Source organism: Ostrea edulis, chromosome 3 (genome assembly GCF_947568905.1).
Source record: "Ostrea edulis chromosome 3, xbOstEdul1.1, whole genome shotgun sequence".
Taxonomy (NCBI): Eukaryota; Metazoa; Mollusca; class Bivalvia; order Ostreida; family Ostreidae; genus Ostrea; species Ostrea edulis.
The window spans coordinates 46,029,390-46,055,548 of NC_079166.1; the positions used below are offsets into that span (position 1 = coordinate 46,029,390).

At 35.0% G+C, this 26,159-nt stretch overlaps 1 protein-coding gene and 1 pseudogene across 7 annotated transcripts in view; one reads left to right on the forward strand and one right to left on the reverse strand.

Annotated features, from left to right (window-relative positions):
* The window catches only part of LOC125675942 (alcohol dehydrogenase [acceptor]-like), a 44,842-nt gene that overhangs the window by 16,385 nt on the left and 2,298 nt on the right, over positions 1 to 26,159 (forward strand). For 4 of the 7 annotated variants that reach the window (XM_056157928.1, XM_056157922.1, XM_056157929.1 and 1 more), the window contains 2 exons: positions 874 to 1,105; positions 2,431 to 3,539. In XM_056157928.1, the coding sequence (XP_056013903.1) occupies positions 874 to 1,105; positions 2,431 to 2,596 (398 nt within the window). In that variant the 3' untranslated portion in view covers positions 2,597 to 3,539. The other 3 variants (XM_056157924.1, XM_056157925.1, XM_056157926.1) reach the window with 3 other exon arrangements.
* On the reverse strand, positions 13,003 to 24,283 carry LOC125677197 (ryncolin-1-like; annotated as a pseudogene).

Consider the following 26,159-nt stretch of genomic DNA (forward strand, 5'->3'; position numbering starts at 1 on the left):
CGACTGTCGCAATGTTACGATCGTGTTGTGTTTTGTATGTTCATGAATTACCGTATATACTCGCGTAATGTTTAGTAGCAAACTACTCTAGAATCTCTTACTTTGAGGTCAAATTTTCTCAGTTTACATCATAGGCATGTTCAATGGACCGGACTTCATAAGTCTTCGATGAACAGTTGACATTCTCTAATTTTCTTTTCATTGGTTTAAAAAAGATAAGATTCATATATGTGTCCAGACCTACATGAAAGAAGTCACACTCATACAAAATCAAAGGCCGACAAAAGTTTATGAATAACATATATTATCTGTATAATCTCTTACTGCTATTCAACATAGTGTATTTTAAAACATGAAATATATCTGGGTATGTATTGTTTAATACCCCCCCCCCCCCCAATGAATGATGACATTTCGATATTTCTGTTTGTCTTGCACATTGACTTCATAGGTATATTCTTTCAAAGTTAACATAGAATATCCATTGGAAAATCCTCTTGCAGTAAGCATAGACTATCCATGGTCATATCCTCCTAAAGTCAGCATAGGGTATTCATAGGTATATTCTTTTAAAGAAAGCATAGAATACCTATGGATGTGTCCCCCTAAAGTAAGCATAGATTAGCCACGATCATATCCTTTGTAAATTAGCGTTGGATATTCATGATCATTTCATCCTAAAGTAAGGGCATGTTCTCTTAACACTCAGTACTAAGAAAGAATAGACATAATTCTTTAACATTGCATAATTTTGCTGTATGTGTTGAATTTCCACAGTTCAATTTAGTTTTCTTGTTTTGGGGTATGTCTTTTCTTTTGAATACTGATATATTAAATGTTTTAGTATGAAACATTGTCATGGTTTTTATCCAGGATTAGATCTGTATATGAAGGTAGCTAACACTACAGCATTTCGATCTGTCGGTGCCTCACCTATGGATCCGTATGAAGAATACCTCCCACCTTGTAACAGTCTTCCATACCCATCAGACGAGTACTGGATCTGTCGAATCAAACATTATACGTACACCGTGTATCATCCAACATCCACGTGTAGGATGGGGGCACCTGACGACCCCACAGCTGTTGTTGATCCACTACTCAGGTACATTTACATATAAAAAATAATTAGGAGTTATTTAGAGTTAATTCCTTATGAGTCAACCTACGTTATGGAGACCAGCAATGCACTGTTACTTGTTTATGCACAGGGGCTAAGCCCGTTTTGGGCCGAACTCTGTGATACCATAAATATAGAAAGGGGTCCTAACTCTGACACAGATAAAAAGAGCTAACCACTCGCTTCAAATGTCTAAAAAATCTTAAACTAGGTAAGCTATGCGTAATTTGTCGTTTTCCTTGCATATATGAATGTTTTAACTACTTGCATGCCAAATTTCAAATCACTGGTTCTTAAAATAACAAAAAATATACGTCATCGTTCTCTCGATTTCACTTGTTTATTTTTAATAGGACATTTACCGGTCCAGGTCACGGAGTCGTTTCTCGCCTATGACAGCAACGGAATTCAGTTTTTTATCTGTGTCAGAATTAGACCCCTTTCTATATTTATGGTATCACAGAGTTCGGGCCCAAAACGGGCTTAGCCCCTGTGTGTTTATGTACAACGAAAAATAACTCGCCCAAAATGCGTTTTAATTGATACCTAGTTTTAGCTCATCACGAGAGCATGCTCACTACGGATGCTTTCTGTTGGAATCTCTACCTCCTATCGACGTTAACATATTTATATCAGTTGATTTCATGTGTAATGGTATCCTGATCAACGCAGCGTGACTCGAATCAATTTCGACGTTATACTAAAGACCATTTACTTGTGGCATTTTTTGGAAATCTGAATTGGATTATTCATAAGAGTTTATGTTAATTTTATGCATGGAAAACCCAGAAAACAGTTTAGAATGCAAGGTGAAGATAACAAACAGTGATCAATCTCATAAATCCTACAAGCAATACAAATTAGATAGTTGGGCAAACACGGACCCCTGGACACACCAGAGGTGGGATGAGGTGCCTAGGAGGAGTAAGCATCCCCTGTTGACCGGTAACACCCGCCGTGAGCCCCATATCCTGATCAGGTAAACGGAGTTATCCGCAGTCAAAATCAGTGTGCCAAGAACGGCTTAACAATCGGTATGAAACACGTCAGACAGCATTTGACCCAATGCGAGGTTGTATTGACGAACTACATCGTTACAACGACCATAGAATTTGCGAAATGCTGACTTCAATCGAATGTAGATAATAAATATCATTGTTCGGGGGTAGATGGGAATGATCAATATAATGGAGCTCGTGGTAATTCTTGTGGTGATATATCAAACTCTAGTACACAGTGATAATAACAAATTATGGAAGCTTAGGATTACGTACAGCAGATTTACAATAACTCTCCTTTGAATTTCACAGGGTGAAAGGAATAGAAAATCTTCGAGTAGTAGACGCTTCAGTCATGCGCAATGTGCCATCAGGAAATACAAACGCCCCAACGATAATGGTAGCGGAGAAAGCAGCCGACATTATAACTGGAAGCGATAGCGTAAAACATATCCGGAAAATTACTGATACTTTATGAAAGCAGTGCAGATATGCTTATAAGTAAGTCATATGAGATATGAATACACAGGACAATCGGGTATATAGACGTTACGAAGAATATTGTCAAGAATTGTTTCTCTCGCAATTATGTATTATACCAAACATCAGGAACTTGAGACGGCGATACAATGGGCGTCTTGAAAAACTGATTTCTTTGGAGGTTAAGTGGATGTAAATTGTTACATACATGTTCATGTACTAGAATAACAATACATTGAGAAATTTTTATGCCCCCGAGATCGAAGATCGGGGGCATATTGTTTTTGTCCCTTCTGTCATTCTGTAATTCTGTCATTCTGTCTAAAAACTTTAACCTTGCTGATAACCTTTGAACAGTAAGTGCTAGAGCTTTGATATTTTCCATTAGTATTCCTTGTGACAAGACCTTTCCGTGGAACCAACAGTTTTGACCCTGTGCCCTTGATCTTGAAGTATGACCTGCTTTTTGAAAACTTTAACCTTGGCAATAACTTTTGAACAGTAAATGCTACAGCTTTAATATTTCACATTAGTATTTCTTGTGACAAGACCTTTCCGTAGGTAACAAAATGTTTGACCAAGTGATCTTGACCTTGGAGTTTGACCTACTTTTTAAAAATTTGACATTGATCTTAACTTCTAAATGGTAAATTTATATTAGCGCTTTCATATTGCACATGAGCATTTCTTGTGACAACATCTTTCTACTGGTACCAAGATATTTGTCTTTGTGACATTGGCCATCTTTGGAATTGGCCATTATCGGGGACATTTATGTTTCACAAACACATCTTGTTCTTTATGAAAATATCATATCAGTGTTGTATGCCTCATTGATGTTTTTCTTAATATAATGCACCTTGCCATCAATATATTTTATTCGTTTGTCATCAAATGCTTTTGATTTCATCCTTTTAAATGCCTTCATCATTGCTTTAGTACATTGAATTAATTTCTGATTCTTTCATTTTTAAGGTAAGTAACCTAGGCAGACTTTGATTGACAGCAGTCGACTTTTTGGGTTTCTTATGCAGTACCCGGTTGATATGCACACATTAGTCTGCCCTATTTTGTTTACTGTGTATACAATGTCAGTTAGAATCTGTATCCGGAGCCCGGCCGTGCCAAGTGGTTTTATTCTCAATACGTCTGGCCGCAGTAACATAGGTAGTGACTGTATCAGGCGCCCACATTGGAAAGGAATGTTGCAGGCCTTAACGATGAGACATTAAATACCGATAGGTGATACATTGTAGCAGATAAAAAAAACCTTCACATACCGAGGTCCCGTGTCACGATAGGTGATGACAGTTACCGAGGTCTTGTGTCAAGATAGGTGATGGCAAATACCGACGTCCCGTGTTACGATATGTGATGTCAGTTACCGAGGTCCCGGGTAATGATAGGTGATAGCAGATACCGAGATCCCATGTCACGATAGGTGATGGTAGTTACCGAGGCCCCATATCACGATAGGTGATGACAGTTACCGAGGTCCCATGTCACGATAGGTGATGGCAGATATCGACGTCCCGTGTAATGATAGGTGATTGCAGTTACTGAGGTCCCGTGTAACGATAGGTGATAGCAGATGCCGATATCCCATATCACGATAGGTGATGGCAGATACCGAGGTCCATGTTACGATAGGTGATGGCAGATACCGACGTCCCGTGTAATGATAGGTGATGCCAGTTACCGAGGTCCCGTGTTGCGATAGGTGATAGCAGATGCCGAGGTCTCATGTCACTATAGGTGATGTCAGATAAAGAACTCCCTCCTGTCGTGTTGAGCATCACGCATAGGTCATTATAGTATTGTACAACAAATGTTGTCCGGCCAATAAAGACACTTGAGAAGCTCGTATGTCAAAAGTTTGATTACTGTTTAGATACAGTTGAACTTTTTGTCCAAGGTATAACTTTTTAGGTCACCTGAGTAAACTCAGGTGACCTATTGCAATTGGTTTTTGTCCGTCGTCGTGCGTTAACAATTGAACATTTTTAACTTCTTGATAACTACCAATCCAATTCTTTTCATATTTGGCAGGAAGTATCTTTGGGATAAGGGCGACATAAATTGTAAATTTCAGGACTTCTGTACCCTTGTGATCCTAGGGGCGGGAAAGGAATAGGGGTTTTGGTAATAGGTTGGGGCCAAAATGGTCAGTTATTAGATGTGTGAACAATGGAAATGTTTAACTTCTTCTTGATAAATATCATTCAAATTCTTTTCAAATTTGGTATAAAGCATCTTTGGAACAATTTGAACATCAATCGTAAATTTCAGGATTCCTGCACCCCTGAGGCCTTAGGGGCGGGCCAAAAACTGTCCAAAATTGACCAATTAACCTCAATGCATAGTGATGTAAAGCAGGAAGGCATCTACCAAAATTGTAAATTTCTTGATCCCCGGAGTACGGGTTCTGACCCCAGAGTAAGGCCAAATTTAGTATATAGTGTGTATGTGTAAAACACTTAAATAACATCTTTAGTGCTATTGATACTAGATTGAAACTAAAGGATATTTAGAAAGAGCAGGTAGTCCTTTACCAAAATTGTAAATTTGATGTTCCCCAGGGTGGGGCCAAACTTAGTACATATTATTATGTATGTGTAAGTTTGCTAATACTGTATAAAATCTAAATGCATACGTAGGAATAGCAGAAAAGGATGTACAAAAAATTATGAATTTCACAACCCAAGGTTTTGACTATAGGATGGGTCCAAATTAGTGACATATTTTAATGTTAATACACCTGTTATATTATGTAAAACCTTTCATCAGTGCATGTACTTTTGAGGGCATTGAAGTTTTGAGAAAACATCTTGTTTTATACTGTTGCTGAACATTAGAATTTAGCTTAGATATTCAGAACAGGAAAGCTTTTTTAGATTTCATAGACCTTGGGCACCTTTTCACTAGTACTCAGGTGACTGATAAGGCCTGTGGGCCTCTTGTTAATGGGAAAACGTTGAAGGATCATACTTCACTCAGAGGTTAGCAATTTATGTACATTTGTAGTTTTGAATAGATGGTATGTCGTCACCCTGAATCGAAATGATTTTGCAAATGTCGATGTTACTGAGAGAAATGGTTATGTATGTATGCAATATTTTGAACAAGATCTGGGAATATCCATCTAGTTTTGACAACTTTGGTTTATGTTTTATAAGACAAGCGTCCTTTGGATTTTAAAATTCCATTATCATACGATACTTGGGACCCACAAATCCAACATATCTATTCCTTCAATTTATCTAATAACTACAAGATGTTTACTGACAATGGAACAAAATTCGCTTTTATATACATCCATGTTACATGTACAATTAATTAAAAAATCACAACGATGATAAGGCCTCATAAACAATCGACAGAGAATTCCGAGACCAAGTGAAGCCTTATTCGGCATTGTTCAGTCCTGCTCCACTTAATAACAAACGGGTACATCAGGTCATGTGATACAAACTTAAATCGTCAAGACCTGATTTTATGGAATGGTTGACGATGACGTACAACCGCGCACATTCAGCGAGCTTCTTCGGCAATGGCTATCTAAAACTCATGAAAACTCATGTGAATTTTGGTGTGGCACACCAAACTTCTTTCCATTGCTTTATTTCCCTACATATTAGCCTGGATATCAATTGCAGGGAAATGGTTATCCTGGTAATTTCTCCGATATTGACGTTGATGGTTATCCTCTGGTAATTTCGCCGATATTAACGTTGATGGTTGTCTCTGGTAATTTCGCCGATATTGACGTTTATTGTTATCTTTGGTAATTTCGCCGATATTGACGTTGGTGGTTATCTTTGCTACATTTTAAAAGTTTTAAAAAGGTGCAAATGTGTTGCATCTCCGAAACATCTGCTCACTCGGCCACGACTCTGTGTTGTCATCGTTGTTTCTTAGTTGTGCATGTACCCAGCTGCAATAGTGTAGCCCTCTCCGATTATTTTTTTTTTTTTGATCTGATGTTTTCGGGAGAGGACTACAATTCCAAAGGATCTTCATAATGGTGCAAACTATTTTTATGAATTAACTATAATAAGCTCCGTGTATTTGTCTCTAACGCCGTTTACACCAAGAAGAGTACCAACTTCGCGCTTGGGCATGTCTAATAAATGTGTTTTTCATTAGATATCACGTACAATGTGCAGAATTCCTCTCCTGTTCCGTCGTACAAGCAAGCAATCAAGCATGGCTTTATTCTCATAAATGTGCATAAAATTTATGTATAAAGTGGAAAAACATTAATTCAACAAATGAACATTATTACGAGACCAAGTTTTATCCTAATGAGATTATTAAAGCTACGTAAGGTCCACATTTGTCTTTACAACAAATAGAAATTTACAGGAAATTTTACGCAGTGCAAGATTTGTTGATGTAAATAGTATGTGGGATTTTATGATATTTGGATTCTTTCTTAAATTTTCAGACAATGAAGATTTTCTGACAATTGCTATATCATGTTGTGTACACTCAAAAATGTAATGATATTCGTCTCCTACTTTGTTTTAATCACATGAATAACAGAAACGTCTACTTCCAGGGGTATTATTGTATCTTCCTTACTCAATGGGTAGTTTGAAATTATTGCATCTAAATTTACATAACATTAGTGTGTATGCTTGTTATCGCGAGATCTCGTAATTGACGTTCAGGGCGAAAATGTAGTCGTTCAATACGGACTCGAGCCATTCCGACAAATTTTATTACAGAAAAATATATGATCATTTTTTATACACATGCATGTATTACCTTCTAATTAGACATTTCTTTTGGATATGTTAGGTAAATAATGAATATTGAAATCCTTCAATATTATTATCTACATAATGTAATGTGCAAATCTTGTTATCGAAATTTCGTTCTGTCTAAATTGCTTCTACATTTATAACATTTCTATCAGGTTTTCCGTTTATCACGAAGATCGTGTTTTGTGTTTATCAGGCCTATCATAAGATCGTTTATAGGATATTGCGTTTATCGCAATGATCGTTTATAGTGTTTTGCGTTGATCAGGTTTATCTTGAAGATCGTTTATCAGGTTTTGCGATCATCGTGAAGATCATTTATCGTGTTTTGCTTTTATCAGGTTTATCGTGTATCCTATCCCATCGTGCGTTCATCGTGTTCTATCGTTTATCATGTCAAGAATAACGTTGCGGATACCAGATCAAATATAACAAGGTCTTCCCAAAAAGAATCTATATGCAAAATATGAAAGCCTTTACTAAAATTGTTCCGAATAAACTTATTAGGTTATATGTTCTTTAAGTGGGTCAAACTACGAGTTTAAGGTTAAAGAATATGATATCATATGAAAGGTCTTTCCATAAGAAATTTATGTACAAGATATGAAAGATATACCTTAATTAGTTCATGTTGAATAGATCATAATTGTATTAAAACTAAGTCAAACTTCTAGGGCATGGTCACAAAATTCCACACCATTGCATCATATGAAAAGGTCGTACCGTAAAAGATGTATATACAAAATATGAAAGCTTTAGCTTAAATAGTTCAAGAGATATGTTTTCAAAGATTTTTCTTAGATATATCAGCTTATAAAACTTTTATCCTCTACTGTGGCCCCAACTTACATGTACCCCTGGGGACCATGGTTTGAAAAAAAAACTACTCTATGTCAGGAAGCTTTCAAGTAAATTTCCACTTTTCTGACCCAATGGTTCTTGAGAAGAAATTATGTTATCTCATACTACTTCCGGGATCATATGAGATGCTTTTTGCACATTTCCAAATCAGAGTGTTGTTGTCCAATGTAGTGTGTGGACGTGGTCCCAATCGCTACCTTACAAGGGGATAAGTTATTTCTACGAGGTAGCAGTAATGTTAGGCTTGAAGAATATTTTTTCTTCTTATCATTTATGTATTTTACATGAGCGACATATATTTTGCATAGTTTCGTGCAAATGTGGCGGACGCAATGGTCAAACGAGGCAAGGCGACTGATAAAGACGATGGACGCAAGGTAACGGATAAGAAATCTTGTGGGAATAGCAAGAGATCAGCTACAAAGTTTGAAAACGATGTTATTGACGCGGCCATAATAAATCCCACTACAAATTCTATTTTTGAACATTCATCGTCGCCTAAAGTTGGGGCCGGTGTGACTGGTAATCGTCCACGCATAGATGATATAATGAACTTTCTTATTAGTATTCAACAAGAACAAAAGAGTCAGAATGAAGACGATGAGAACGCTTCGTAAATCTTTAGATGAATTGTACAATTACACAGAAGATTGTTGTTATGATTACCTTTAAAATGTAGAGGAAACTCAAGTTAGTGATACAGATAAGAACAATAATACCAGTGCCTCAAATTTAGATAATACCGAGGAGCTGCCAAATGAGAAGACAAAATGTGATACTGATAGTGTTTTGCCATGGCTGCGACGAATTTCAATGAAACGGTAGATGATAAAGTTGGTGAGGATTTGGCTACAATGGTGAATTCTCTTTCTCGAGAGGGAATATCAGATGGAAAATTTCAGGAATTACTGAAGAACATTAACAGACCTGAAAGGTATAATGCTTTCACAAAAGTTCGTGTAAATCAACTGATCTGGAATCTACTTAGCCCAACTACTAGATCTTATGTCAGTTGTTTACAGCAACATAGGAGCACTGTGATCAAGGCAGTATGTTGTGTTGTGAATATTTTAGACAAGATGAAAAGAATGGAAGAAACAAAGATGATATTCAGAAATATATTGATTTTGGCCTGGATGCTGCTGAACGTTTTTGATCAATACAACAAATTAACAGGAAAATCATAGGGAAAATCATAAGGAAATCATCGACGTGATTTGAGTTTTGAAAATCACCATTTTAGTTTTTCGTCTATATCGTACATCGATTGTTTGTATGGATATGATGTGCCAAAACTTGTAAACCAAATTCAGGATATCAATAAAGTTGGTAAACGAATTACGCGACCTTATGGAGGAAATTCTAGGGGTCGGAATATGAGATCTAGAGGTAGAGGTACATAACGAGGAAGTACTGCTTATATAGGTAGAGGACGTGGATTTATTCTTAGAGGGAAAGGTACCTCAGCATACCAAAACTATGGTTCTTTTCTGAAACATTGATTGTTATATGAATTTCATTTTTTTTAAAATCTTGATAGGTGCGCATTGGGGGAGGGGGTCCAATCATGTATGTGCAATAGTGTTGAATTTATCGATTTATTTAGAATTATCATTATATTGAAACGCGTTTTATGTTCAAAGGCAGTGCCGTTCGCCCAGTTTTGCAAACTTGAAAGGTTTGTAACAAGACATGGGCAGTTTTATCACACAATTATTAACTTGGGAAGATTGAGAGTAGAAATAAGGAAATACCTAGAGGCAGTCGAGAGCATACAGTTCAGAAAATTTCGCCCGTCAAAGATTAAGCAAGTCACGATGAAGGCATCAGAAATAAAACGTATACAGTACATGTATAAGAATATTTCAATCGCATTCATGAATAATATGTTTCATGTTTTAATAATTTAGTATAAAACCCTGGGTGAAAACTAAAATGGGCTGTTTCTGCTGCCTAGTTTCATTCATGTACTGAGTACTGAGTTCCTGCCGCCAGTTCCATAAGCTCAAATTTACAAACAAAGAAATAGATGCCGTCAACATGAGCAACATTCTTCGTCATAAAAACGTTCAGTCGTGTATTCCAACTTATTTCAGGTTCAAGTCCACACCCAGTATTTCCTATAAGTATACTTCTACTTTTGCATCCAAACTTGTTAATTATAAACAAACTTTGCAGTGCCTAGATATAGACCATCTCATACATGTACTTAACCCACCTACGTGTTCTTGTTCTTCATCTTCTTTCAACTATAGTCCAGCTGGACATGTCATTACCTGTGATGTTGATATAGTTGAGGACCTTAAATCACTTATTCTAAAAGGTCATCAATACAAGGAACCCACGTCTTTCAGTTGGCGACAGAACTTCCCCACTATTTTGAATTGTGTCGAAGATTTGACAGACGATGGGCTAAAATTTGATACATTGTCAGAATGGATTAAAAGTATAAGAGGAATATCAGAATCCCGCATTAGACATATTAAAACAAAAGTACGTGTCATATACCCTTCTATGTTTAGTAAACCAAAAGTGATAAAATAATTAGATAGGTTACATGAGGAATATGTTTTGGTTCCAGATGACAGTTTGTAATATCATTGTCTTTATTTGTAAGGCTCATCATTACAAATGTACTTTAAACGAACTTGGCAATAATTCCACTTTTGGTAATCGTACTTTACTCCAACCGCCCTTTCAAAAGATGAAATTCTTCAAAATCATGCTTCAGTTTTAGGCACATTTGGTATCCCTGTCGGTGGGTCGAATGAATATGAGTTACCGTACCTTTACTGAATTCTTAAATTCCATAACCCTTCTAAAGATACATCGATGGGTCCAGTAAGTGGTCTACCAAGCCCATATCTTTGCTCCTCCCGAAAATATTAACAGCTGTGACGAAAAAAAATCACACTTACTGTGCGACTACATATGCCAGAAGTGGTCTAAATCATATGTGGATTCTAAAATAATTCTAAAGAACCTTTAGTAAACATGAAATCGCAAAACTTTTCTCAGATCAACAACATCAAAACCTATGACTTTTCAACACTTTACACGACCATTCCTCACGGTGATTTAAAGACTAGACGTTTCGACATCATAGACAGTGCCTTCTGCAACAAAACTGAAAAACGGAAGTATTCCTATCTAGTGATCAGTTATCCAAAAAATCAATTTGTTACACACCACTCTGATTCCACGCACAAATATTCTCAAGTTGAAATTAAAAATATGCAACAGTTCCTCATCCACAATATTTTAGTGATCTTTGGTGACCAGGTCTTCCAACAGTCTGCTGGAATTTCCATGGGCACGAATTTGTGCCCCTTTGTTAGCTGACCTGTTTTTATTATATTCCTATGAAGCAGAATTTATTCAGAAACTTCTGCGTGAGAAGAAAAAATATCTTGCTGTGGCCTTCAGGAGGCCTTCAGTTTGACATTTCGTTATATCAATGACGTTTTATCTATTAACAATAATAACTTTCATCCATATGTCGATTCGATACATCCCTGCGAGCTCTAAATAAAAGACACCACAGAGTCGTCCACTTCTGCTTCATATTTAGATCTTCTATTTAAAGTAAATATTAACGACAAACTAAAAACTCAACTTTATGACAAAAGCGATGATTTCAGCTTCTTCATCGTCAACTTTTCATATTTGTGTAGCAATATTCCTTTATCACCAGCATATGGTGTCTATATATCTCAACTGATTCGATACGCAAGAGCTTGTTCTGCGTATGGTCCGTTTTTAAATCGAGGCAAGCTACTGACAAACATGTTGATGGTACAGGGGTTTCAACAGTCTTGTTTAAAGTTAGCATTTCGCAAATTCTATGGTCGTTATAATAATCTAGTTTGCCAATACAACCTATCATTGGATAAAATGCTATCTGACGTGTTTCATACCGATTGCTAGGCAGTTAGTGGCACACTGATTTTGACTACGGATAATTCCGTTTACCAGATCAGGATATAGGGCTCACGGCGGGTGTGACCGGTCGACAGGGGGTGCTTATTCCTCCTAGGCACCTGATCCCACCTCTGATGTGTCCAGGGGTTCGTGTTTGCTCAACTATCTATTTTGTATAGCTTATGGGAGTTATGAGATTGATCACTGTTCGTTATCTTCACCTTTGATCACTGTTCGTTATTTTCACTTTTTCATCCGTACATGTATGTGACGGAAATATTTTTTTCTCCAAAGCTGTATAAAATGAAAGAAAACCGTTGACAAAATTAGTATTTAACAGAGATTTAGAGTAAAATTCATAAAATACGTGTCATCTCGTGTTCTTCAAAATGCTAAAACACAAAAGTCTGCAAAACTGTATTCTAAATTTTATATCTTTCATGAAAGGAAAACAAAGTGCTGAAGTATGTGTGTATGTTACTGTTCGTTATCTTCACCTTCCATACATTGTTAGACATGTAATGTGTATGATGATGAAAAACCTATAATTTGATAATCTGCTCAGTGATAATGTTTGACCATTTTTTTTTTTTAGTTTTGTACTTATAGTTTTCTTACAGTGAATTTTAGAATTCACTTGATTCAGTGTTTGAGCATTAAGTCTTATATGAAGCTTTCAGCTCAGGTAAGTTAAAGAGTGAATGAATTGGTAACATAATATACAAAACGTGTATTCTCAATTTAGTATACAATGTGTATGCAACAAATTACAACTACCCTATATCATAAAGAAAGTTTTAGCTGAAATATCGCTAGATTGGTGTTAACTTCAATGTAGAGAAAGAAACAAAATTAATCTTTTCCTCAGTTGATTTATTTTTTTCAAGCAATGAATGAATTATGAATCATCGCTTTTATAAATGCTCCTTTCTGTGTCATCTTGGTCTGATCATCATTAGTGTTGATTTCAAGGCTTCGTATCTTTTTTTCCAAGGATACCAAGTAGGATGTTTAGGATCGACAACTGCAAAAGTAGTGTAGAGACCGTTTAAGTTTGACTGATGACAAGCATTGTACCACCACGCGCCGTGCCAGGCTTTTGCGCAGTTATAATTTCCACCATGTGCGTCATTATCTTGGTCTTTTGTCGTAAATTTCATCCCATTCTGTATTTTCAAACCGTCTCCTAGGATGAAAAAAATAGAGACTTTTCGCTGAGACCTAGTATCAATTTAAACTCAAGGCGTTCAAAATAGGTATTTACTATTTCTTTGCCAAGTATCCTGCGTTAAAAGTTAATGTTAACGACGTTTTCGGCTGGCCTCTTAGATACTGTGGTTCTTACTATGGTGGGCGTTGGCAGGATATGAACCTTTACTACTACAACTTTGAGCGCCATCTATAGTTTAAAACTTGTCTATCTTCATTTTTAGCTGGTGAATTCTTTATATAAGTGAAATATTCCGAAATGGGATGTAAAATAAGAAACGAACAAAAACATTTAGCCGTGGGATTTTTCATCATTTCAACGTCTAACGTGACGCGGGACTTCAGATTGTAATGAAGGTTTCTTTCGAAAGACACGTGGGTCTCACTTTTATTTTCAGTTGTTATATAATCTATATTGGATGAGATCCCGTTTCATTCCATCAAAAACCTCAAAGACATTTCAGGACTTTAGACTGCTATCCCATTTCATAGCAATTTCTCTCTCAAGAGCTATCTGTTACTATCGTGTAAAACTTGTACGATACCACTTTTGATGCACCGGATGCGCGTTTCGACCTATAATGTCTCTTCAGTGATGCTCAAGCCGAAATGTTGGAAACTCGAGATAACAATAAACTTGTAAGAGCTAAAAGAAAACCTAGAGTGGCAAAAACTGGAGCCAAATTCGTCCAAGGATCGGAAATATGCATGGGGGAGATATAATCCTTAGTTTTGAAATATATATCATATGATATTCGTGACTGCATACGAAACTTACCTGTTGTGCCACTGTAGCCCGACGCCATCAACTTATACTTGCTATTCTCATTGCCAATAACAAATTTGGAATATTTGGCATACCCCTTTTCTCCAGTGAATCGTTGCAGATTAATGCGGAGTTGCTGTGATTTACCATTGGTTAACAAATGGATGAATTCATTACCTAAATATAAGTTGAAAGGTCCTTAATTAGCGGTTTGATTTAATTACAATGAGATTACTTGAAGGTATTAAGAAGACAAAACAATTTTTGTTCAAGTAGGATCATCATAATACATTCACAAGTTGGTTGGGAATACTTGTTATTGTACATAATGTAAAATAAAAAATGTAAAAAAAATAATAAAGCCAGCTATATTACGTAAAGATACGGCTTACTTTTTCACAAATACATGGACCTGTTCATCATAACAAGAGTTCCACGTACCTTAACGGTCATCTGAGTATACACATCATTTACTGTATTGTGTTACCGGTGTGTTTTTCATACTTCTCCATTTTTATATTTGAGCTAGATATACTGGTATAACTGTTATACACATTTGATGATTTGGAATTGTTTTATGGGTGAGTAAGTTTTATCACGTCACAGCGAAATGCGATTTCCTATTTATGTTCTAAAAGGGCAAATTCATTTTGAGGGCTTATTGTTCATACAGGTAATCAAGCAAACACTGCGTGTTTGATGTCTAGGAATAAATATATTTATTGCACTTTTAAGATATGATAAACTAAGACTCATCCATACCCAGGGGTAGTAAATTCCACATTGCTCATTATAATCATACAGTTTTGTTTTGCTTGATGTCCAGCGCTACAAAAGATATTATGCTGCATTTTCAATATATAACGTATATGACTAATTTAACACTATCCTGGTAAATGTAACTGAATCCTGGGGTCATGGATGTCACGGTGTTAGTAGAGAGTTCAATGTTCATTCAATGATATATATCAGATATAATGCATTTTCAATAAATAACCAACATAGCCCCATCCAGGGACATGAACCCTGAGGTCATGAATTACGCAATATTGATATAGGACTCATTGCTCGTTATAATCATACCAACAGCTTGACTGCTTGATGATCAGAATTAAAGAAAAATATTTTCTAAAATTTAATGCATTTTCAATATATGACCAACCTGGCTCCACCCTATGACATGAACTTTTAACCCAGGGATGTTGAATTTCACAGAATTGGTACAAGATCCAATGCTAATAAGACGTCCAGAAGTAGGAAGTAGTTTTTAAAGATATAATGCAATTTCAATAGTTTTGCCTCACCCTGGTGCGAAAACCCCTCTGGGATCATATCTATAATTTTGGTAAAGGGTTACCTGTTCTTTTCAAAGCTATATATGCCGTATACTTTGGATATTTTCGTAGGAATAAAAACAAAAATTTTATATCAAGCTATGCAAATTAAGCAATTTAATTCAATTGGTTTAAACTTCCTATTTAATCGTGTATTCTCTGAGTTGGGTAGTGAACGTAACGTTGCACGTGGAATTTAGAAAGTAAACAATTACATGGCGACGTGAATGCATGGACTGCCCGCAGGCTGTTGGCGGGACACATTCAGTGATAAAAGACAGCAAGACGAAAAATAGGGTAGAGAGAACCACTTTGAGCAATTGAAGGGAAGTTCAATTTCATGATTAACAGGAATTCTCCATTCAGTACGACTACATACTGTAAACGAAATCTTCATTTCCAATGATGTTTCGGCAAATATTTGTTTGCGCCTATGCGCACATCCACAATAAACGTCATTCCTTCTTAAATGTGCATTAGAAAATCACCATTTTCCTCATACAAAAAGTACAACAATACTCCTTTAATAACCGTACATAATTTGTCGAAATTGTCAAATCATATTGTTATTTCATAGTTTATCATACTGATAAAATACACGTTCTGTTTTTTAACATAGAACAAAATACTTTTTAATACGGCACATATACCTTTAAATATCCATTTAGTTTTAATTTAGTATCAACAGCATTGAAAGAAGATGATATCCATATATTTTACATATAAACACTATATGCTAGGTGTGATCCCGCACTGGAGGCAGAATCTCTACCCCGCTGAACATGAAATTTGCAATTTTGGTAGCTCCTGGACCTTCTTTCTGTAATGACTATGTATTTAGGTTTATTCTAAACAGATATACGGTTGCAGAGAAAATGTTTTCAATATTCATTGTTGGCAATTTTTACCTCGCTCACAGACCTCTCGGGTGCAGGAGTCCTGAAATATACAATCTATGTCCCCCTTCTTCAAAAAATGCTACATACCAAATTTGATAAGAATTGGGAGGGTTGTTATCAAGAAACAATATTATTATCAACAGATAATTCAATTAATGCAGCTTTGATACATTTGTAATTTTTTCCATCGTCGGATAGTAACGGATTTTTGAGCCAATCAATTTAGATAACGTCCTTTTTCGAAACTTTCCAAAGCCTGTTATTGTGCTGTGAAAATAAAACAAATTTGTCGCTGTGGAACGATTGATTCATTGTGATATTCCTCGCTTTGATACTACACAGGTTTAGTTACCTACATTACATTGGAAACAGGGATATTCGAGTAAGTGACTTTTAACGTACATGTGATTACAGTACTGCTTGGTCTTGCACTACTAAATATGACGTTGTGGATTCTGATTCTGCGAAAACTCATATATGCCTCCGAGGACTTGGAGAGTTTATGGACTCTTCTCCGTATTTAAATATTGAAGGAGTGTTAGGAATGCACTCACATCAGTTTAGGCCAGTATAAGTTGAGGGTACTATGCATACAAAATGATAAATTCTCTGTATGTATACAAATTTGTAATAGCCTCCCTTATCCTAGATACAAATACTATTATCGCTCCTTATATTTGGTATTCCATGAAAATTGCTTTTACAAATCTCTTTAAAATATGAATAGCACCTATCCAGTAGTTTTAGAAGGATTTCCAAAGCCGCGCTTGTACTCTCTCCATGTTCTGTAGAAGTCAGTGGAACCATCTATCCGTCTTTGTATGACCTACAATAAACAACAGTCACACAGTGGTTGTATTGAATTCTCATCATCAATAATCCCAATATGTACGTTTTACCACATGCAATTCAATTTTAGGAAAAGCACTCATAAATTGTGCGTTAGACAAAAATATTTTGAATTCTAGAAATGATTTATAACTGTACATACAATATAGATGAAATAATATGATAATCTAATTAACCGTAGCAATGGTTTGCTGACCCACACTTTGTGATATAACAACAGAAAACTGTTTCGGTTATTTCTTTAAAAGTATTCTGCTTTCCAAACGGTATCGAATTCATTAAGAAGAATATGATACTTCTATTACTGCAAACAAACGTTTTCATTACAATACCTAGATAAAAAACCATTTTATACGGAACCCTCTAACATTTTCTTGGTCTTCCTCTTTCAACTAGTGTGCATCTGAACATGCCATAGTTAAGTTGGATGATGACGACAAAAAATCAATTTCAAAGTCTCTCTCTCTCTCTCTCTCTCTCTCTCTCTCTCTCCTGTTGCCTTTCTATTCATCCACCATCACCTTGAGGAAAAGATAAAAAGACTACTAAACGATTATGATAATCAAACCCGATACGCATGTTGTTCATGAAGAAAGGAAGATGTATCTTATTTCTCAAGGAAGATGTATCTTATTTCTCAAGATCAAGGTAATATGTGCATAGGGTACCATGAGGGAAATACTGATTACACTAGAGTAATTAAACTTTGTGTACACGTTTGCCATGGGCACGGTGTTGGTACCAAATATATTTGAAAACTCACAATTTGCGTCTCAAATTATACTTTTTAGAGTGAAAGTTTCCCTTCGATTTAATATTTAACAAAGTCATATCAGAATTTTCATTTTGTCAATGCTTTCCGATATTAGAGAGAGTGTTCAAATAATACTTTCAGAGCCATTCTTGACCAAAGAATGGTTTATTTGCATGTTAATACTTTCATTCACTACAACTCTAATACTGAAAGATAGGACGGGTGTATTTTATGGTATGAGCATTGTCCTTATCGTTTGCGTGGGTTGCAAGTACACTTTATAAATTGACGTTAATTCTAGTATTATTTTTGAATTTTTCTATCAATGGAATATGGAAAGGAAAATAAGATATGATTGAAATATACATTTTCAGAGAGCATAATAGCAAATCTTCTGTTAACTCACTTATATGAATACCCGGTACTCCAGATTCAGGTTTATTTTACGTTTCCTTTTTCAGCTGGGAGGGGGGCTGTAAAAATGTATTTTATTATGCAAAAATTAATTGAATACTAAATATTGAATTCGCTTTAATCTCTAAATGAGATTTACATTCTTTAAATCAAAAGATCTTTGTACTTTGCATTGAGTCGAGATCCGGTAGTCAAATTACTTATATTGTCCAAATATCAGCGAAATATGAGATTACGGAATGTTAGATTTATATTTAAAGGCACTGAATTTTCTTGTTTATCATTAATTTGGTTAGTAAGCTTTCCCGTCACCGATATATATAGAAGTTAATTTGGTTAGTAAGCTTTCCCGTCAACGATATGTATAGAAGTTAATTTGGTTAGTAAGCTTTCCCGTCACCATATGTATATAAGTTAATTTGGTTAGTAAGCTTTCCCGTCACCATATGTATATAAGTTAATTTAGTTAGTAAGCTTTTCCGTCATCGATGTGTATATAAGTTAATTTGGTTAGTAAGCTTTCCCGTCACCATCATGTATATAAGTTGTTTCGGTTTGATTTTTTCCGACATAAGCACATTTAACTGCGAAAGATTTGATGTTAATTAGTTGATCCTTCATTAGTGATATCCTACTAATGGGGAAACCACCACTTCACCAGAATAAGCTGGAAATCGTACTTTTACTTTCACCTTCCAAAGTAATTTTGATAAAATTTAAGACAAACTAGTTTTACCATATTATAACCGTAGACTTGTAGAACAGCAAATCATTTCCTTTTACGATCGCCGGGGAGGCGAGTTATGTTTTTACAGTAATTCTTCGTTCATATATGTATTTAATGATTTAAGAATTATCATACTTTTCGGGGTCATTGCCATCTATGGATAGATAAGGTTTTAATGTTTCCTTATACTTGACAGTCACATATGTTAAAGAAAACATGCGTACCATCTATATTTTTGTCTTTAGTAAACCTTGCAGGCATGTTCACGAAACTTTCCTATAATAATATCGTAATTTAGGAAAACGTTAGGAACACCCTAATATCAACTTAGGACACATATAAGGATGTATTTCGACGATATCTTAGGAACATCTTTTAAAGTTATGACGTCCTAATCACTTAAGAACATTCTTATTCCTTTATACAAATGATATTCGTAACATAATTAATGACACATACACATAGAAAAAAGACAGACATATATTTATTCATATATATTTACATTTTCTCCTACATAAGACTATTACGAGCAATACGTATTTATCATTGCATAAATCCACTACGGGGTCAACAGAGCGTGCGTTGTAGTGATTAGGACGTTCTAGCTTTAAAAGATATTCCTAAGATATCGTAGAAATACATCCGTAGACGTGTCCTAAGTTGATATTAGGCTGTGTGTATGAACATTTGTTAAAAGTAGGTAATAGGTACTACTTTTACTAAGGCAATACACATCTAGCAATCGCTCTCACTTACTACATGTACAGAAGGCTATCAATAGATGAAATGAACATCACAAAATATATTTATGGTTTTATTTGTATTCCAATCAGTGAGTTTTCATCAATAATTGAAAAAAGCATTTCTGCAAACAATGTCTTTAGTTACTAATGTATGTCTAAAATTTCGTCTGCAACAACTTCATCCTGGTCATCGGTGATGCGGAATTGGACATTAGGCTTTAGCAAAAAGGTCATTCACAGGATGTATGACCGATAAGTCGTCAAAGTGCATTAAGACCTACACCCCCACTGTCCCTATGCCACAGCAGTCATAATGTGATTGATGTCGGTTTCCAAGTTTATGTCGGGACATCGAAGCGAGGCGTCATTAAAAACCTATTACAGAAATTTATCGAGTCAAAAGAAGCGTTCAGTAAGCTCATGTTTGTCAACAATTACATATCCAAATCCAAACCGTCCCTTACCTTCGTGCACATCCACATTCTCTTCTCTGCGAAGTTTAAGTTCTTTCCGGAGATTCATCTGAGCTGCGTCATCTCTCCTGTCTATAAATCCTTTTGTTCTTCGTATTCGTCCACCTCAGTCTTCTGTTAACTCCGTAATATCTACAGAATATCTTTCAACGTCGATCTTCAACGTCTTCTCTATTCAAAAGTGAACGCGCATCACAACTGTAAATGTAACCTTGCGCACCCCCGTTTAAATCATAATCCCCCACCCCCTCCAAAATCTTTTTTAGACATATGGAAGAGTTTTCCATTATATACTCCCGAGTTAATGTATATGTTGATATGTTGAGTTCTTCATTTAATAGAACTTTGTTTTGTGTTTTCGTCATTTTGAACATATATGACGCTTCGTTGTGCAGGCCAAGAATGTGAAATGTATGGAAACGTGTTGTTAACACAATTCAGCAATGTTACCGATCAAAAATGTAAATATAAGAATATGATATCATTTAAAAATATGTATCGGGATATAAATACGGGTTAGTAAGTGATCATATTTTCCATAAAGCCCTTCCGGCTTTATGGAATTTGATCACATGAACAACCCGTATTTATATCCCGATAAATATTTTTGAATGATACCTTATTTCTTAAAAATATTCTTAATATAGATACCGTATATTCAGTAGAATTGTTCTACAAGCAAAGATATTATAAAATTATTAAATACTAATTTAAAAAAAACAAACGAATATATTGATACTCGAACCCATGCAGGGATATCTCATATATCAATTTATTTATTTTAGAATGAGTGCAATGCGAAACCACTGGTTCTCACAATAATTTTGTGGGGTTTAAAAATCGAACCAATATGCCTTGTCAATTACATGTAATCACGTCAAGGTAATAGATAAAATAATTTAGCAATCGTTTTTCCGACACACGTCAAACTGATCTGAATTTGATTTGTGAGTCGTGTGGATTAGTGTATCATCATGAGTAAGAAAAACAGAAATTTCTCAACTGAAGAAATATAAGTAACATAGTGGGTTGTCAATGTTTCTAAATATCCTTTCATGGTTTATGTGAGCCCTTTGCATCAATATCAAGATTTATACAAACTTAGGATGATCTTATGAGATGCAAATATAAGTTTAAATGTAGTTACCTCGAATGTGTGTATTTCTCTTATACCCACTACAGCACACAGTGAGTAAAACCACACATAAACCCACAGTGTCAAATGGAGAATTAAGATGGCATACCACACCATAATTAATTTGTGTTGTTAATTCATAAGATACATGTTCAAAAGCGTCTAAATGAGGAGAGAAAAATCTTGCTGTGGTCTTTAGACTTTAGATAACATTGTTATATCGATGACGTATTAAAAATATTTATTCTCATTCATATGTTGATTCAAGATATCTCCATGAACTCAAAATAAGACACCTCTGAGTCTCCCATATCTGTTTCATATTCTATTGAACACAGACGTTAACGGTAAACTAATAACTCAACATATTGATTTAGGTTATAGATTATAGTGTACATGTACTGATCAAGATATAAGGTTAACGGAGGATGTAACCGTTCACTGGGGGGTGCTTACTCCTCCTAGACACCTGATCCTACCTTTGTTGTTTCCATGAGTCAGTGATCAACCTAATTTCAATTTTATTTTATTTTTTTTAGATTTAGTGGATGAGATTGATCACTTTTCGTTACTTTCACTGTATCATTCCTCTCTTTGTCAAACCCGCCCTTCATCCACTAAGTAAGTACTTGTACTTGCATCACAACCACACTACAAGTTATTCCATTTTGAATATGATTATAAAATTTGATAAAATCATGTCACATTGTAATCACCATCAATCTTAAAGGATCATTAAAATTGTGCTGGAGGAATCTGGCTGTAATTCCCTCACTTCTCCCTCATTTTTCATAATTGGTAACCAATACTTCGAAGTCACCTCCCATTTATCATATTGATTTGAAAACCTTTCGGACAACGTATTTGGTGACATTGTTACAATGCCGTAAATATTGGTTAAAAGAGCTCACTTTCGGGTCATATTGACAATTGTACATCTCTTTAGTCATTATTTGCTAGCTATTTACAATGTTTGGAAACATAAGGAAAAATTCTACTTACTGTCCATCCACCTCCCTCAGTCGTCATATCACAGAAAACATGTTTCCACGTATTTGACTTGGGGTAAATGGTGTAAATACCATCGTATCCCTTTCGGCTTGGATCTGCTTTCAAAATAGCTGCACAGTCTTTGGCATGCCTTCCTAAATTATGTTCAGACAAAATCTATTGAATATATATATATATATATATATATATATATATATATATATATTTATGTATGTATATATATGTATGTATGTATGTATGTATGTATCTGTGTGTGTGTCTTAAAAATGAAAACCATTAATGGAAAAGAGAATATTGGTTATATATGTTTCATTCTTTTAAGGTCCATTGCTTAACCCGTAAGTTTAGTAGCTTAACATATGGCCAGTCCAGGGTTGGCAAAAAAGTGGTCAATATGAGTATTGATGGTCAATACTGGTTAAAACCGGTCAATACTGGTCGATTGAAAATTATTTGGTCATTATAGTCTGTGTTATTTATTTCAAATGTTTAAGTGACCATTATGCTCAATACTGTAATTAATAACATGTACTATCAGTTTATGATATACTTATAAGTCATAATATTAAATAAATAATGCACAAATGACTCTGTTGAATTGGGAAAGATGTAAGTTTCTGTTCAAATTCCTTAGTTTAACAAGAAATACCTATATAAGTATTGTTTCATCAAACTTCATTTTAACTGTTGAATAAACATTCCAGGGGATGGGTTGGTGATGTTTTCATAACAATAACACACACACAGGTCATTCCTGGTCCCAGTCTATGCTTATTAACACCTGTCAACTTTGCTTCCTGTGCCCCAGTAATGTCCAGCTACCTTTTATTCTTAATCTGTCCAGGTACATGTATTAACAGGTCTGTCTCCAATTGTCAAGCTATGCTATAGAACTGTGATCATCTGGTAGGTACTGAAGATAGTGCGGTCAGTTTCAGCAAACCAAATATATTATACTTATGAAATTACATTTGATTATCTAATGAAAAATATTAATCAACAATTGATCCATATAATGAAAAGCTTAATTTATCTTTATCTTTTCAAGAAATGTATAAAATAGGAAAATGGACAGTTTAAATCACAATTGACCAGTATTGACCACTTGGGGAGTATTGACCGGGACGGTTAAAACCGGTTAAAACCAGCGGTTAAAACCGGGGGCGGTTTTAACCGCCCAACCCTGATGACCACAAATAAAAAGATAACACAAACAATTGTGAGTGCGAATCTTACAGGGATTTTAATCCCCCTCCCCGCCTATTGCTTTCTAATGAAACGTCTTTTTCACTAAATTAATCACACTATTATTGTACTTATCCTCCACTTTCCATTTCGCTTTGTTTCTGGTGTGGTATGTCATCTTGATTTTACCGTCACTTTTACTGTTTGTAAATTTGTTTCGATTCAAGTCCCCTTACACTTACCATCAGTTCTCCTCAATCCATATGTAGACAGGACATCAACCTTGATACCCACTGGTTTGGCATACTTGACGTTTAAAAGCCTCCACGAGAATTCACTGCTTTTGAACAACTTGTTTAGCCTAACTGAAATTAGATTCCATGTCAAATTTCAATGTCTGAACATTATATTTCATTGACAAACTCAGTAACGTTATACATTTTCCATTATTAAAACAGTTATGTAAATAATGTGCTTTATAAAATCTCATGAGATGCACAATACGTTTAGATGTAGTTACCTCGAATGTGTGCATTGGTCCCATACCCACTACAGCACACAGAGAGTAAAACTACACATAACGCCACAGTACCAAACATCCTCCTCATTGTGTGATGATGGAAAAGCAACTAGACAGAATGATAACACAAAATAATTTATGTTGGGCGTAGTGTACTTTTTTTACAGGATAGGAATTAAAGTCAGCCTATAAATACTTTGCATAACAACATGCATAATAACATGCGGTATGCGCACAGTTTGTGGGGAATATATATGTTAATTATTCAATTATCAGTGCATTCTTCTCTCGTCAGTGTTTTTACCTGATTATAATAAAGAATTTTTAAAAAGTAGTTTCAGTGTGGGGGGTTATGGGTAGAATATTAAAAACCACCAAATTCATAATGCAGTTAATGCAATGAGTAGAATAAGGACGTCACCAGAAGAAACCAACAAGTCTTCTTACAATTGTACAAGTACTTACAAACATCTGTGAAAAAACAGGGCCTGCAGGCACGTTCACGAAACTTTCCCAAGATATATCGTAAGATACGTCCTCAAATATAACTTAGGGAAAAAGTAAGGAACATCTTAAGATCAACTTTGGACACGTCTTAGGATGTTTCTAAACAATAGCTCGGGAACATCTTAAGTCAAGATATCCTAACTACTTCGAGACATTCTTATTCCTTTACATACATTTACAAACATAATATTCGTGAAATATTTCCGAATATCCGAGTAAACAATTACAGACTAGACACATATAGTTAGGGAAAAGATAGACATTATTTACTTATATGAATATTCTTGATTCAGTTACCGTTATTAATTCGTTTAATCATACACCTTTTGAAAAACGACCTATACCATTTTTTTTTATTCGACGAGATAAAGAATGGTGCAATTCGAATTTTTAAGGGTATAGATGAAAATGATTATTCCCAACAAGAGGCTCATGGGCCACATCGCTCACCTGAGTCACCTTGGCTCATATTTAAAGATTGTTCCTATATATTTGTATGTAAAACTGTGATCCTTATTGTGGCCCCAACCTACTCTCGGGGGCCATGATTTTTTCAAAATTGGAATGTGAACTATGTCAGGAAGCTTTTATGTGATAATGTTTTTCCCTATATATTTGTATGTAAAACTTTGATCCCCTATTGCTAAATAAATTTTAGTTAAAGTAATTCCACCCTCCTATGATGTCATCAGAGTTTGCAAAATCAACGATTTCTTTAGATTTAGGCATGATAGGAACATGAATTTTGTTGGAGTCTATTCCAATAGTTATTGTAAAAAATCTTGTTTAAAATAACCTTTTTAAAAAGTCTAAGTTATAGATGAGTAATCTAAGATATGTTTCAAAATATAGAATCCAAGGGCAGTAGCTGTTTTTATTGATATCTTTATCAAGTCTATTATGCGATATATTTTCTTTATCTTTACAGACATTTTGTATAGTGTTGTGAAGGAACAGTTTTCTGAAATTCTTAGGAATGCTATTATATCGTCATAACCAGTTTTTATGAAATTTTGATAACGCAGTTTAAGGAAAATTGCAATTTTCTAACGTTGATACATGATTCTGTTTATGTATGTCTCGCATCTTAAAAAGTGTGATGACCTATATATTTTATTTGATAATTTGTTAGTTTTAACTCTAATAAATGGAAAAAATACAGTTTTTAAACTTGTAAAGTATAAAACTGCGAGTATGGAGTTACCTTAACTTGAAATCGCAAAGCTTTTCTCAAATCAACAACATCCAACCGTACTTTACACTTTACACGACCATTCCTCACGATAAATTTAAGACTATATTTTTTGACATCATAGACAGTTGCTTCTTCAGAAAAAAAATGGAAAAAGCAAATATTCATATTTAGTGATCAGTCGTCCAAAAAGTACTTTGTTAAACACCACTATGATTCCACGTACAAGTACTTTAAAGTTGATATAAAAAAATATGCTTGAGTTCTTCATTGACAATATCTTCGTAGTCTTATG